The sequence below is a fragment of the Orcinus orca genome, chromosome 16, assembly GCF_937001465.1.
Source record: "Orcinus orca chromosome 16, mOrcOrc1.1, whole genome shotgun sequence".
Lineage (NCBI taxonomy): Eukaryota > Metazoa > Chordata > Mammalia > Artiodactyla > Delphinidae > Orcinus > Orcinus orca.
This window is the reverse complement of record NC_064574.1, coordinates 81,749,610-81,765,202: the sequence shown is the minus strand read 5'-3', so window position 1 is coordinate 81,765,202 and position 15,593 is coordinate 81,749,610. Positions and strand designations below refer to the sequence as shown.

The 15,593-nt window shown below is 43.3% G+C and overlaps 1 protein-coding gene across 5 annotated transcripts in view; it reads left to right on the top strand.

The window, feature by feature from the left end:
• Positions 1 to 9,111, top strand: part of TMEM225B (transmembrane protein 225B) — a 44,589-nt gene extending 35,478 nt beyond the window's left edge. For all 5 annotated transcript variants that reach the window (XM_049699295.1, XM_049699294.1, XM_033426539.2 and 2 more), the window contains 4 exons: positions 311 to 521; positions 1,461 to 1,607; positions 2,380 to 2,517; positions 8,677 to 9,111. In XM_049699295.1, coding sequence (XP_049555252.1) covers positions 311 to 521; positions 1,461 to 1,607; positions 2,380 to 2,517; positions 8,677 to 8,849 — 669 coding nt within the window. In that variant the 3' untranslated portion in view covers positions 8,850 to 9,111. The remainder of the gene's footprint in view (positions 1 to 310; positions 522 to 1,460; positions 1,608 to 2,379; positions 2,518 to 8,676) is intronic.
• The last annotated feature ends 6,482 nt before the right edge of the window (positions 9,112 to 15,593 follow it).

Below are 15,593 nucleotides of genomic sequence, written 5' to 3'. Positions count from 1 at the left end.
GCCAGTGGGTGGGTGTCAACAGAACTGAGAGGTTAGAACTTTAGAGCTGGGAGAGGTGGACATTTTACAGAGGTGGAAATTGAGGCTCAAAGAAGGGACCCCACACGCTCAAGATTGCCCAGTGAATTAGTGGAAGAAAATGTTTTATGCATTGTTTAGGCCTACTGAAGAGGTCTGTAAGGCTGTAAGTTTAATCAAGGCAAAGAAATCAACATTTCTCGAGCCTCACGTGTGCTAACATGTCCACGGGCATCATCTCCTTCACCCCGTGCTGCGTGAGGACCCCCCCCTTCATTGTTCCCCTCCACAGGTGATGCTGACATTAGAGGACAAAGACATGAAGGGGTTCACCTGGGCCATAGCCCCTGCCTTGACCTCCCTGGGCTACCTGCTTATACTGCTGGTCTCCATCTTCCCCTTCTGGGTTCGTCTGGTGAACGAGGAGTCCCAGGAAGTGTTTTTCAGTGGCATCTTTGAGAACTGCTTCCATATCAAGTGCTGGAAGCCACGACCCTTACCCGGTATGGGGGAAATGGAGGCGGGGATGGGGGCTTGGGAGACGGGACCAGCGTGGGCATTGGGGGGTGACAGAGGACTGGTGGGGGCAGCTAGGACAGAACTGAATTCGCCCCTGCCTTCTCCTCACTAGAGTCCATTAGCGCCACCCCCCCCCCCGCCCCCCGCTAGTTGTGATGCCCACTGTTACCTCCTGGGATTGCCAGACATCCCCTGTGGGGGCAGTACTGCCCTTGCTAGAGAACCACTGGTTTAATCCCAGGGTAGGTTCTAGGATATCTGGGTCTTCAACACCTTTGTCTCTTTGTCCCTCCCCCAGCCGCTCACCTCTGCACGCTCAGGAGGTCATACAGACTCACCTTAACAAGGTCTGAATCATGCCAACAGTAGGAGAATGAATTCCCCTCGATCCTCGGTCTGTTTCACTACTGCTGTTAACGTGGATAATTAAATAGGGGTGTGAGGGGCTCCCTTGCAGAGTTCAGAATATCCTGACCTCACAGAGTTCTGATTTTCCACCAGTGACTCTTTCAGTGTGACCAGTGCGGATGCAGTTCTTCACATTTCCACATGCAACAAATTTTATCACGACAGTTTCATTTTATGTTGTTTATTAAAGCCACCGTTTTTCCCCAAACAATACATGGTTTTCCCCTATGCTTTGATACAACCAGATTCATGTAACAGTATTTGTTAAGAATTGGTTAATAATTTCAGTGTCTGAAATTGCCCATCTAACTTTTTTTTCATGTCATGGGGAACAAGATGGTGGGCCCAGGGCATGCTTGGGGGCAAAGCAGTCGGGTCGGAGCCTTGGTCCCAGGCCACGCTTTGGGACCTGATGGCGACCCGGCTCCGGGGCCACCCCTGCCCGGGCTCTGCAGGGCTCTGCCCTCTGGGCCAGGGTGCCCGGCGCCAGCCCGCTCTCCCTCCCTCCCCTGCAGTTTACATCATCGTGGGCCGTGTTTTCCTGCTGTCCGCTGTCATCTTGTCTTTCCTCACTACCATCGTCATGGTGTCCTTTGCATCTCGGCTCTTTCCGAGGACCCGGAAGCACAATCTCGTGTCAGCCTTCATCAGCTTCCTCACAGGTGGGGAGCAGCAGGCGGGCCCCAGCCTTGTGGGTGGGGGATCTGGGGAGACGGCAGGAGATGGGGGGTGGGTGGTCTCTGGAGAGGGGATTTTTTAGGGCCCCTCTCCTCCACTGCCCTCTCAATGAAGTAGCCCACCCCAACCCGCCCCCTCAGGGTTTGTGATTCCCCCGCTTTGGGGCTCATCCTAACTGCACTCCCAGCGGACACAGTCCTCACAGCCTTGGCTTGGTGTCATCTGTCTGGGGGTCTTTTCCCCATAATCTCTATCCCAGCAACTGTCATAGAATCTGGTACAGGGTTATAATAGAATTGAAATATAGAATATAAATGAAATACAAATGTTTCTTGGATGAATGAATGGAAGAGATCATCTCTGCCCTCTGGAACCTTTTGACTTTAAAAGGCTGACCAAGGCCCTACCCTGGGAGGCTCCCATCAGATGGAGGAGGTGGAACGCTCACAGTGGGAAAATCAGGTTGAGTTTCATCCAAAGCGTCACACCCAGGGGGCCCCATCTGGAGTCAGCCAAGAGCACAGGCACAGAGGGTACCCGGGAAGGGGATTTCTGATCATGGGGCCCCTGGGAGGTGAGGCACATGGGCTTTAAGATGAGTTGGGAAGGAGGGCGAGACAGGCATGTGGGGTGGAGGTTATTGGCTCTGAAGGGGCAAGGGTGCGGGCAGGAGCCACAGGTGTAGGAAGGCTAGAGTGGAGGAGTGGAGGTGGGAGCCACGGGAGGAGAGCAAGGCTGCCGCCCTGTGATCCACAGGGGCCTGTGCCTTCCTGGCCTTGTTGCTGCATGCCCTGGAGATCCGGAGTCTGCGGATGAAGCCCAGCCCCCCGCAGTTCTTCGTGCAGTGGCCTTACTACGTCCTGGGCTTTAGCATCCTTCTGTTCCTAGTGGCTGGTGAGTGTCCCAGGGCTGGTGCCCTCTCCCTGCCCTCTGTCTGGATTCAGGAGCTGTGGACGCTCTAGAGCTGTGCTGTTCAAAACCGTAGTCACTTGTGGCTATTTAATTAAAATGAAATCAAGTTAGAAATTGAGTTCCTCAGTCACGCCAGCCACATTTCACATGTTCAAAAACCACATTATTATGTGCCTAGTGGCTTCCACATTGGACGGTGCGGATGCAGAAGTTTCTACTGGACAGCACTGCTTTAGGGCCTCAGCCCTGTCCCCCACCCTCGTCCTCCCCATTCTTATGCTCCTTGACTTTAGAACCAAACTTGCACACTTTCATACTCTCCCTTACCACCATCCCGGTTCCTAAGGCTTTCTATTCCTGTCTCTTTATCTTGAAATCTGTGATCTTATTCCTCACTCAGTCGCTTTTTCTTTACCAACCGTCATCATCGAAATTCTTAATCCCATCTAATTTTGTCCCTACTCCTAATCTTCTTCCCACTATTTTAACCTGACCCATGATCAGAACCTATTTTAACTTGATTTTATTATACATTGAATATATAACAAAGAATGTTTATAGTATATCTGTAAGATACAAGTAATTGTAAATAAACTGTACACCCATATTTCCACCATATAGCTTGAGAACTAGCCACGTTTTGTCGAATCCATTGTTTATAAGTTACACCCTTATTTTATGTACCACTGAGAAAGAAAAATTGATACCATGTATAATTCTAAGGTGCTAGAGCTTGTAAGGTACATCCTCATTTCAGAGATTTTAAAATGTGAAAAAAAAATGGGTTTGTCAAAATTAACGAAACATGTTAGAACATTAAGTATTCAATATCTTTGAAGTCTTCCCCCCTCTACCATGTGGCTGTTCCTGGTCACTTCCTCTTCTCTCCCCTCTGGATTCAATTCTTCAGAAATTTATGCCAATCATGTTTACTACACATATATATCCTTAAACAAGGTACTATTTAGTTTTGCATGCTTTAAAACTTAATATGAATATAATCAAACTGCGTTTTTCCTTCTGGAGTTTGCTATGTTTGATCAGCATAATCTTGAGATTCCTCCATGTTAATATGAGGAACTAAGCTTCATTCATTTTTACCACCTTGATTATTTAATTGTATAACTAAGCTTTCCTGTAGAAGCATGGCATTTCTCTATGGGAGAATTTTAAGTTTATGACTGAGTTTCTTTCATGATTATAGGACTATTCAGATATTTTATTTCTTCTTGAGTCAGTTTTGGTAATTTATATATTTCTCTAAGTTTATACATTTTATCTAAGTTTTAAATTTTATTGACATAAAATTACTCAATGTTTTCTGTTTTAACTTTTAATTTGTGCTGCATCTGTAGTTATGTACTTTAAAAAAAATTTTTTTTGGCTGCGTTGCATCTTCATTGCTGCGCACGGGCTTTCTCTAGTTGTTGTGAGAGGGGGCTACTCTTCGTTGTGGTGCGTGGGCTTCTCATTGCGGTGGCTTCTCTTGTTGTGGAGCATGGGGTCTAGGTGCGCGAGCTTCAGTAGTTGCAGCACGGGGGCTTCAGTAGTTGGGGCTTGCAGACTTTAGTGCGCAGGCTCAGTAGTTGTGGCGCATGGGCTTAGTTGCTCGGTGGCATGTGGGATCCTCCCGGACCAGGGATTGAACCGTGTCCCCTGCATTGGCAGGTGGATTCTTAACCACTGCACCACCAGGGAAGTCGCTGTAGTTATGTACTTTTTTCACACCTAATTTTCTCTTTTTTCATTACTATGTTTGTTAGAGGTTTATCAGGGTTTTTTTTAGTGTTTTCAAAAAACCAACTTCTTAGCTTTCTTGAAAACAAACCTTGTTTCTTTTCTATTTAATTACTTTTTGCTTCTTATTTTGAACTTCCCTCCCTACTACTTTTTTGTGTATTTATTCTGCTGTTCCTTTTTCAGCTTCCTAAATCAGGATCTAAGCTCATTGATTATTTCTTCTTTTCTAAGTAGGCATTTAAAGCTTCAGCTGCCCTCTAAGAATTGCATCTTTATTTGCAGCTCTCATTTTGTTGTGTAATATCTTTTGTTGTTGTTTGATTTCAGATATTTTCTTGTTCCCCTTATGATTTTTTCTTTGATCCATGAATTATTTAAAAATATACTTTTAAATTTCTAAGCATAGAATTTTTATTGTATCTTGGTGATAATGATTTTAACTTAGTTTCAATTTGATGAGAGATCATGGTTTATATAGTCCTAATATTTTCAGATTTATTGACTTGCTTTATAGCCTAGTCTGAGGTCCATTTTCATGTCTCATGGTGAATGCAACCTTTTATCTATAAACATTACATCAAGCTTTTTTATTATCTTGTTTAAACCTTGATTTAAAATTGCTATATTTTACTAGTGGATTGAACTTTTTATCATCATGCTGTGATACTTTTTATTTCTTATAATGCTTTTTGTTGTAAAGTCTGTTTTATCTGATATTACTATAACTACCTCTACATTCTTTAGGTTATTATTTGCCTGTTACGTCTTTTACTTTAAACCTGTCTCTGTCTTCACGTTTTGGATGTCTCTTATAGATAGCTTATGATTGGATTTTTTTCATCTAGTCTTATTATAACCTTTGTCTTTTATCTGGAGCATTTAGTTGATTTACATTTGTTGTGACTACTGATATATTTGTAGTTTTTCGACCACCTTAGTTTGTGCTTTCAGTTTTTTCTGCTCCCCACCCTCTACCTCACTTGCCTTGCTTTGGGTTGATTGAATTTTATGTATATAATTCTCATTACATTTCCTCCCTCGTTAGTTTGGAAATTATACGGTCTGTTTTCATTTGTGTCATAGTTACTCTTGACATTTTAACATGCTTAGTTAATCAGCATATTTATTCTCTTCATAAATAATTCAAGGCCCCTCCCCCCCAACTTATATGGTATTTTGTCCAGTGTTTTGGTTTCTTCTGTTTTTTAAAAAAATTCTATACATTATTATTATTATTATTTTATGCATTTAATACTTGTTTAAATTTACCCACATATTTACCAATTTAGCTGCTCATCAAACCTCAGACCTTCTATCTAAGATCATTATCCTGAAGTACATCCTTTATAATGATTTTTTTATAACTTTTTAGTTTATATTGGAGTATAGTTGATTAACAATGTTGTGTTTCAGGTGTACAGCAAAGTGATTCATTTATACATGTATCTATTCTTTTTCAAATTCTTTTCCCATTTAGGTTGTTACATAATATTGAGCAGAGTTCCCTGTGCTATACAGTAGGTCCTTGTTGGTTATCTATTTTAGATATAGCAGTGTGTACCTGTCAATCCTAAACTCCCTAACTATCCCTCCCTCAACCCTTCCCTCCTGGTAACCATAAGTTTGTTCTCTAAGTCTGTGAGTCTGTTTCTGTTTTGTAAATAAGTTCATTTATATCATTTTTTTAATAATGATAATGACTCTACTTTTGACAATTAATGTATTTTATTTATTTATTTATTTATTTAGGGCTGTGTTGGGTCTTCGTTTCTGTGCGAGGGCTTTATCTAGTTGCAGCAAGCGGGGGCCACTCTTCATTGGGATGTGTGGCCCTCTCACTACCACGGCCTCTCTTGTTGAGGAGCACAGGCTCCAGACGCGCAGGCTCAGTAGTTGCGGCTCACGGGCCTAGTTGCTCCGCGGCATGTGGGATCTTCCCAGACCAGGGCTCGAACCCGTGTCCCCTGCATTAGCAAGCAGATTCTCAACCACTGCGCCACCAGGGAAGCCCTCATTTTTTTTTTTTGCCTTTTTTTTTTTTTTTTGGTACGCAGGCCTCTCACTGCTGTGGCCTCTCCCGTTGCGGAGCACAGGCTCCGGACGTGCAGGCTCAGCGGCCATGGCTCACGGGCCCAGGCGCTCCGTGGCATGTGGGATCATCCCGGACCAGGGCACGAACCCGTGTCCCCTGCATTGGCAGGCGGACCCCCAACCACTGCGCCACCAGGGAAGCCCTTTTTTGCCTTTTTTAATGAGGGTCAGTTAGAGATACACTGTCTCATATTTTGTTTGTATGAAATTATCTTTCATTTTTGTTTATTAAAGTTAGTTTTGCTGAATATACATTTTGAAGTTAACAGTTATTCTCTCAGCATTCAAGATATTATTCTATTACTTTCCCACTTCTGTTCTTATTGTTGAGAAGTTGGCTCTCTTTAAAAATATCATTCTTTTTGAGGCAACTTTTTTTTCTCTGAGACTTTTTTTGGTATTTTGCAGGGTATGGATGTTTGTGTTATGATTTGATGTGTGAACTGAAGCTGAGGAGTGATATCTTTCAGCATTTGTAAAACATTTTTATCTCCTCCCCATTTTCTTTCCCTTTCTTTTTGTCCTTTGTGGAAATCCAGGAAGATTTCTGTTAGACCTTGTTACTCTATCCTGCATGTCTTAATTTCTCTTTCATATTTTCTGTCTTTGTCATTCTGGGCTGCATTGTGAATACCTTATATAGATGTATCTTCAAGTTTACCCATTCACTTTTTTAAAAAAGATTTATTTATTATTATCATTATTTTTTAAATGTATTTTTGGCTGCATTGGGCCTTAGTTGTGGCACGCGGGCTTCTCTCTAGTTGTGGCATGTGGGTTTTCTCTTCTCTAGTTGTGGCGCACAGGCTCCAGGGCGTGTGGGCTCTATAGTTGTAGTGCACCGGTTCCAGAGCCGTGGGCTCTGTGGTTTGCGGCACGCGGGCTCTAGTTGAGGCACGCGAGCTCAGTAGTTGTGGCATGCAGGCTTGGTTGCCCCACGGCATGTGGGATCTTAGTTCCCTGAGCGGGGATCAAACCCACGTCCCCTGCATTGCAAGGTGGATTGTTTACCACTGGACCACCAGGGAAGTCTCTACCCATTCACTTTTTAGCTGTGTCTGGTCTATTTAACCTAGCCATTAAATTTTTATTTCAGTTAATCTATTTTATAACTAGAAGTTGTATTTTCCTGTATATCTTGTTACTTTTATGCTTTTTTCCTCATATTCAAAATATGTTCTCTGAATATATTTTTATTATACATGTTAAACATACTTATTTTATATTCTGTGTCTTATAAGTTTAACAACTGAATTATTTGCTGCTGTTTCTACAGCTGTTTCTATAGGCTCTTGCTGTGGTACCTTGTTTCTTGGTATGGTCTGTGGATTTTGACTGTGAACTCATTTTCCTTGGAAAATTTTTTTGTTGTCGTTGTTGGAAATTATTTGAGGCCTATATTTAAAGTGTTTCCTCAAAAAAGGATTTGCATTTGCTTCTGCCCGGTGCTTGGGTGCAGAACTACCCTAGGATCACAACCAAAATACTTAGGTATTGTTAGTTTAGCTGCAGACCCACATAAGAGCTAGCCTGTGTTTGTGAAATCTCAGTCAATGCAGGTAACTTTGCAGTTCCAGTTTCATGTGGCCGACTCTTATTAGATTTCCCCACTGTGAGCAGGACCTGGGCTTTCCTTTTATTTTTTCCGTGTCCTGAAAGGCCAGCAGAATGGAAACTCAGGGTCACCTGGGTTGAGCGCGTGTCTCCAAGGTGAAGGCTAATTGTGTGGTTGCTTTAACCCTTCAGATTCCTGTTATCACTATGGTTTTGGCATCTAAGAATGTCTTACTCTGATGTCAGCTCGATGATGCATTTATAAATAATAGGTTTTTGAAGAAATATTTAGAATTTTTGTTGTGTTTAGTGGGAGAGTAGCTAGTCTGCTATAAAGCTGAAAATAGTTGTCTTTTATCTTTGTCTTAGCCGTAATACAGCATTTATTATCCACTCAAGATATCTCTGTTTGTTCTTATGAACATTGATTCTCTTCTTCCTTTCTTTCACTTACTGAGGGTCTTGAGTGAGTTGGCCATGAAGAGGCCTGGGCTTTGTGTTTGACCTTCCTCTCTGAAACCTTGTTTTCTTACCTATTAATGGTTAGACAATTGCTAAGATGCCTTCCAGCACTGGCCACGGTTCCATGAGTTTATCCATCTATTTGTATGCCTTGTCCTTTTATTGGAGGGGAGAACTAGGAGGGCAGGTGCAGACCGGAGGGAGTCAGGTCAGAGGAGGGAGTTTCCGACCTCTAGGGCAGGCACTGAGCTTGACACTCTCTCTCACCTGACCCAAACTTTTGCTGTCACCCAGGTGCCATCTGCCTCGTTCAAGAAACAGCCTGCCTTAGCTGTCATTTGTTGCCCATTTCCCAGAGTACTGAGGAGACCCAAGAGATCTCGCACCTGGAAAACATGGAGAGTTTGGGAGGAGAGCTGAGCTCCATACAGAGGGAGACGCTGCTGAAGGAGGAAACAGTTATCTAGACCAAGATAGTCTGTGCCCTGCCCTTCATCAAGCTGTGTGAGTGCACACGTGTCACTGTGTGTGGCTCCCCTGCCTCCACCAGTCTCTGCTACTTTTGATGAGGCTCTTGAGTGTCAAATCAACCCTCCACTTCCCCTACTCAAAGTGATTCTGTCTTGCGTGTGTTTGAAATTTGTTAAAAGTTTTCTGAATTCTTCTGAGCTTTCTGAGTGATTTTTTTTGACAAGTGTTTTCAATAAAACGATGACTACTGTCTGTTAATCCATGCCTCAAAAAACAAACAGGGGACTTCCCTGGCGGTCCAGTGGTTAAGACTCTGAGCTTCCAGTGCAGGGGGCACAGGTTCGATCCCTGGTTGGGGAACTAAGATCCCACATGCCACACAGCATAGCCAAAAAACAAACAAATGAGCAAACAAAACACAACAAAACTCCAGCCTGCAGCCTAGAGGGCAGGAAGGGAGGGAGGAATATTAGGAAATGATCAAGTGACGTGAGTTTTGTAAAATAAAAACTGAACAAAGTATGACCACCCCACTGTTCCAGCCATGCTGATCTCCCAGTTGTGGCTTTCCATACTCATTCTGCTGGTTTAGGGTGGTCTGGCCCACCGTTACATATTTGAGAGTTTGTAGATTTTCTCTATGCCTACTTCTATATTGTTCCTATAGGGTTTTGTGAGGTGGAAAGTGAAAAGACTGGAACTAGGCTGTCATCATCTCCCTATAAGAAAGAAACTCCCAAGATACCTTTTGGAGAGAAATGTAATAAAATACTAAAAACAATCTAACTAAAACACCTAGTGCCTGTTCTTCAGGTGTGTGTGTCCAACATAGGTAAAATAGGAGTCCCTGAGGAAGAAAATGGAAACAAAGGAACAGAACAAGTATTTAAAACTAAAATTCAAGAAAACTTTACTGAAATAAAGTGCCTTTCTATTGAAAAGGAATCTATTGGAAGGAGTAACATCTGCTTAGGAAAACTGATATGAGATGATCAACCTCTTCCATGATGGGACAATGCTTTATTATTATTATTATTATTATTTACTGGAATAGACACTCTGGAACAAAGCATGGCCCCATTGTGGAAGGCCTAGAGCCTCTTCCTTCATGCACAAATACTGGCATACTATGCAAAATTACTAGACATGAAGAAATGTGACCGACAAGAGAATAAACAACCAATAGAAGCAGATGAATGATCCAAATATTGGATTTCGCAGATACACACTTTAAAATAACTATTATTAAGCTATTATTAATGTGTTAAAGAAATAAAAAAAAGTGCAAAAATTTCAAAAAATGGAGAACACTCTACCAAAATGCCATTTCTCCCCGTGAGATTTGCAAGAATCAAAAGTTTGATGCAACACGTTGTGTTGGCTAACCTGTGGGGAAATGGGCACCATCATACATGGCAGATGGAAGTGCAAAATGATACAGCCCTCCTGAGGGGAATCTGGCAATACCTACAGAACTGCAGAAGCAGTAATGCTTTAACCCAAACCAAAGTCTCAATTTAAGGATTTATCCAAAAGGTATACCTGCACACATCTTTAAGAATGACATAGGTGCAGGGTGATTAATTGCTGCAGCTTTTGCAGTAACAAATGATTAGGAGCAGCTCAAATGCTCATCAACAGGGGACACTTTAAATAAATTATGTTACATCCACACCAGCTTAAATAAAAAAAAGAATGAGAAAGGTCTCTAAGTACTGATATGGAATATTTTCTAGGACATATTACATGATAAAAAGCAAGGTATCTAGTATATTTCCTTTCGTGTAAGAAAAGGGGAGAAGGTAGGGAAATATGTGAATATTAGTATTTGCAAATAAATAAACACTTGAAGACCGTATAATAAATGAATGAATCTTTAGAGATGGGGGTAGATTAAGAAATGGGGTGGAGGCTTCCCTGGTGGCACAGTGGTTGAGAATCCTCCTGCCAATGCAGGGGACACAGGTTCGAGCCCTGGTCCAGGAAGATCCACATGCCGTAGAGCAACTAAGCCCGTGCACCGCAACTACTGAGCCTGCGCTCTAGAGCCTGCGAACCACAACTACTGAGCCCACGTGCTGCAACTACTGAAGCCCGTGCGCCTAGAGCCCGTGCTCTGCAACAAGAGAAACCACTGCGGGCTTCCCTGGTGGTGCAGTGGTTGAGAGTCCGCCTGCCGATGCAGGGGACACGGGTTCGTGCCCCTGTCCGGGAAGATCCCACATACCGCGGAGCGACTGGGCCCGTGAGCCATGGCCGCTGAGCCTGCACGTCCGGAGCCTGTGCTCCGCAATGGGAGAGGCCACAACAATGAGAGGCCCGCGTACCGCAAAAAAAAAAAAAAGAAAAAGAAAAAAAGAGAAACCACTGCAATGAGAAGCCCGCGCACCGCAACGAAGAGTAGCCCCCGCTCGCCGCAATTAGAGAAAGCCCGTGTACAGCAATGAAGACCCAACACAGCCAAAAATAAATAAATAAATTTATATTAAAAAAAATGGGGTGGGTGGAGTGGGCAGAGGGAGGAGTAATAGTTCTGTGTGTAACTTCTTATATGAGTTTGGCTCTTGAATCATGTACATGTATTACCTATTCAAAAATTCATATTAAATCTTAAAGGGTAAGTTGGGTAATATAAGTCAAATATCCAACACTGTCCATACCAGCACTCTGAACTCCTATAACCTTCATTTCTATAGTTAATGCTAAAACAGCGTTCACATCTGCCATTTCACTCTGTCCTGCTAAAGACAGGCCAGCTATGATTCTACCCATTTTCTTATTAAAGAACCAGAGAGGTGAAGCCCTCTGATGTTCAGTACAGGTTTTAAAAATTTTAAAGTAAACTCTGCTGCCTCTTAACCTGTTTCCTCTTTATGGTCATGACAACTTCTCCCGGCTTTCTGTATTTCACCACGTAACCTCATCTCTTCTGTCTCTTGTCAGATAATTTTCTTCCTCTCTCCCTCTGCATCTGTCCCTTTCTCCTTCCCTTCCTCCCTTTTTCCCTTCTTCTTTCTTGCCCCGCCCCCATGCTCTCAATTCATTCAGTACCATGTTCTTTGCCAAAAAAAAAAAAGCCTTCATTTGCTCATCTTCCTGAAATCTGCCTTCTTTCTGACAATGCCATTTCCCTAGCAATCCTTAGTTCTAGTCTGGTCTCTCAGGGCCAGGAGCATGAGGTCAGAATTTATCTGGTTTCTTTTGCAGTTTTCAGGGTACCATTCTTAATTTTTCTCCAACAAGCTCTTCTTTAAACCATGGGAAATTACGGTCAGTGATATAGAAAATCTCTTCCAGATGCAAAAGCACAACATAAAACTGCAGTAACTAAAACAGTTTGGCAGGTCCTGACACAGGATACAGATAGATTACAGAACAGAATAAGAGTACTAATATAAAGCCTACTTTATAGAGGAATATAATATTTGATAAAATTAACCTTTTAAATCAGGAAGGATTATTATTATTATTATTTTTGCGGTACGCGGGCCTCTCACTGTTGTGGCCTCTCCCGTTGCGGAGCACAGGCTCCGGACGCTCAGGCTCAGTGGCCATGGCTCACGGGCCTAGCCGCTCCGTGGCATGTGGGATCTTCCTGGACCGGGGCACGAACCCGTGTCCCCTGCATCGGCAGGCGGACTCTCAACCACTGCGCCACCAGGGAAGCCCAGGAAGGGTTATTGATCCTTCAATAAATGGTTGAGGAAAACTTGCTAGCCATTTGGAAAAAAAAAAAGGCTGGCTGGATTTTCTTTTTTCTTTTTTTCCTTTGATCAGAATGCATTTCCGACAGATCTCAGATTTAACCTAACAATAAATGTCTTAGAAGTGCATACAGGGATTTAAAAAATCATCTTGGAGGATGGAAGGCACAAAATGGAGAAGATTTAAAGAAAAAGGAAGGATTAATTTGAATATGTAAAACATATAATATTTTGCAGTGCACAGAGTTCCATTAAGAAAGACAAAAGGCAAATAGGAAAATATTTGCAAAACATTTGAAAAAGGGCTATTTTCCTTAATTTTCAAAAAACTCATATATCAGTAAGAAAGAGATAAACAAACCCAACAGAAACAGAGGAAAGGGTAAAAACAGCCAGTTTGCAGAAAAGGAAATACAAGTAGCTAATGAAGGTAGGAAAAACGACTTCTCTTATAATTAAGAAGTCCAAACAAAAATGTGGGCATCACTGATTTCACTCATCAGATTGGCAAAGATGAAAAAGTTTGATAACATCCAGCGTTCATGAGATTGTGGGAAAATGAACGCTATCCCCCACTGTTTGTGAGAATGAAAATTGGTGCAGACTCTTTGCAGGATAATTTGGCAATAGCTGACAAAATTTAAAATGCATGTGACTTTTAGATCCCGTAATTCCATTTATGGGAACTCATCCTTTAGATTTATTTGCCAAAAAGTGCACAAGGAATTCTGTATGACGATGTTCATCCAGGTTTCTGGTAAATCCGAATGCTGGAAACCGCCTAAATGTCCACTGATAAGCTTTATAAATCATGGGGAACACAGAACATACAGTGGAATACTGTAGAGCTGGTAAAGAGTGGGGTAGATCAGTATGTGTAGGTGTGGAAAGATATGTTGTTTACTGAATAAAAGCAAAGAGCAGAACAGAATATAGTATGATTCTGTTTATGGAAAACAAACAGGATAATGCGTTTTATGCTTAGTTTGCCTATAACATTTCCGAAAAAATTCCTGAAACCTGCTTCATGGCCTCATCCTAACCTCTGATTCCTCAGGTCTCCATGTTTTTCTTGTTGGTTCCGGTCCCTCCCCCACTCAGCTTGGACACCATGGTCACTCAGTACAGCCTTCTCCCACTAGAGCCCTCATTCCCCCCATGCCCTTGGCATTCTTTCATAATCATCCTTATGACCAATCCTAATATTGGATTAATCCAGCTGTTTTCTTAGCCCCCAGACTGCATAGACAATTGTGTGGATTGATTCTGTCACTTATTTTGTTTTGTTTTCAATATCAGTCGTTCAGTGTTGCTTGACAATCTTTTCATTCATTCTATGATTTTTTTTCCTACTACATCATTCCTCACAACAGATATTCTAATCTTCACTCCATTATTTAGGCTCCAACCTACCATTGTCCCCTGCACTCTCAGCAGGTAACATCACTGAGAAAAGAGGTTAAGAATGAGCTCCTTAAACACTTCTCTAGAATAATTTTAAAATAATCTATTTCAGGGGTAAGCAAACTACAGCCCTTGTGTCAAATCCAGCCCTGGCTGTGAGCTAAGAATGGTTTTTACAGTTTTAAAGGATTGTAAAAATGAAGAGCAGATGACACACTATGTGTTCTGTCTAGGATAGTTACCATCTGGCCCTTCATAGAAAAAGTTTGCTGAGCCCTAACCTAGACCATAACCCATCTTTGATTCTTTTCTTCCCCGTTCAGAGGAACCCCTTTCTCTTCTCCAAGGCTGACCTGGAAACCTGTGATCTGATCCAATCTCTCTTTGCCTCTTCCAGAATGCCTTCTTCCTTGTGTCTTCTCCATGGCAAGCTGAACGATGGTTTTTGAAGTCGCTAGGTATAGTTCAGTTTTCCAAGACAGACTAAGTCCATCAGGTTGTTTCTCTTGGTCCTCGATGACAAGGTTCAGCCTTGTCCCTCTTGGATGTGAGGGCATGTTAGCGAATGAGGAGGCTAGCCAACAATATTTCCAAGATGGGTTGATAACGAAATTTGTAATATAAAAGGATGGGAGACCCTGTGAGCAGGACTGGACTTTGCCCTGGCATGTGGTATAAGGAATGGACCCAACGTTACCTTATTCCAGATGACCAACCAGTTGTCTGCTTTCTAAAAGTCCACTCTTATTGATATGAGATGTAGCCTTTGTCATTTACTAAATGATTCCACCTTCTCTCTCATCCTCCAGATCCAATCAATCCCTAAACTTTGCCAATTTTACTTTCCCAATATATTTGATATCCAAACTCTCCTTGCGATCTCTAGTCTCACGAATTCCCCAGTCCTGTCTCTCATCCTTTCTCTCGGGGACTGCATTATTTATCTTCGTTTAACCCACAGTCAGTCTTCTCATCTCCCCACCTCCCTCGCCTCTTGCTCAGTCTCTCTTGCAGGTTTCTCTGTAGTATCTTTCTAAAATCGGTCCCTTCCCGCCTTCAAATCTTTCCGCGGCTTCCCATTGCCTCCAGGTTACCTAGCTAAGCCGCCTGCTCTAGCGGCTCTGAGGGCGCGGGAAAGCCACCAGTCCCCACCATTTGCTGGGCTCGTCGTGCTCCCTCCGCTGGGGGCACCTGACCTCACTATTGGGTCCATCCATCAAATCTGTGCTCAGGCGTCGGTTCCTCCAGGAAGGCTTCCCTGACTAGCGCCTACGCCCCCCAACACTACCCAGGGTGGAGGCCCCTTATGTGAACCCACAATACTCGGTGCTACCCTCCATCACCCTCCGCCCCTAACCCTCGCAAAAAGCGCCGGAGGCTGCAATAAACACTTGTCGACCGACGGGTCTCTAAAGTCTTTGAGGGAGGCGCGGTACCCGGCGGTGCGTCCGGAGGGTCCTTCCCACCGGGGGAACGCAGGTGCAAAGGCATGGAGGCGCAAAGGGGCCTGGCGACTGCGAGCCTCCAGGGGAGTAGGTAGGCGGGGTAGGAGCCCCTGGTGGTCCAGCGCGCGCTCCCGAACGGTCCCCGGGGACGAGCGACCATCGAGACGCACCGGCCTCCGAGAGTCCT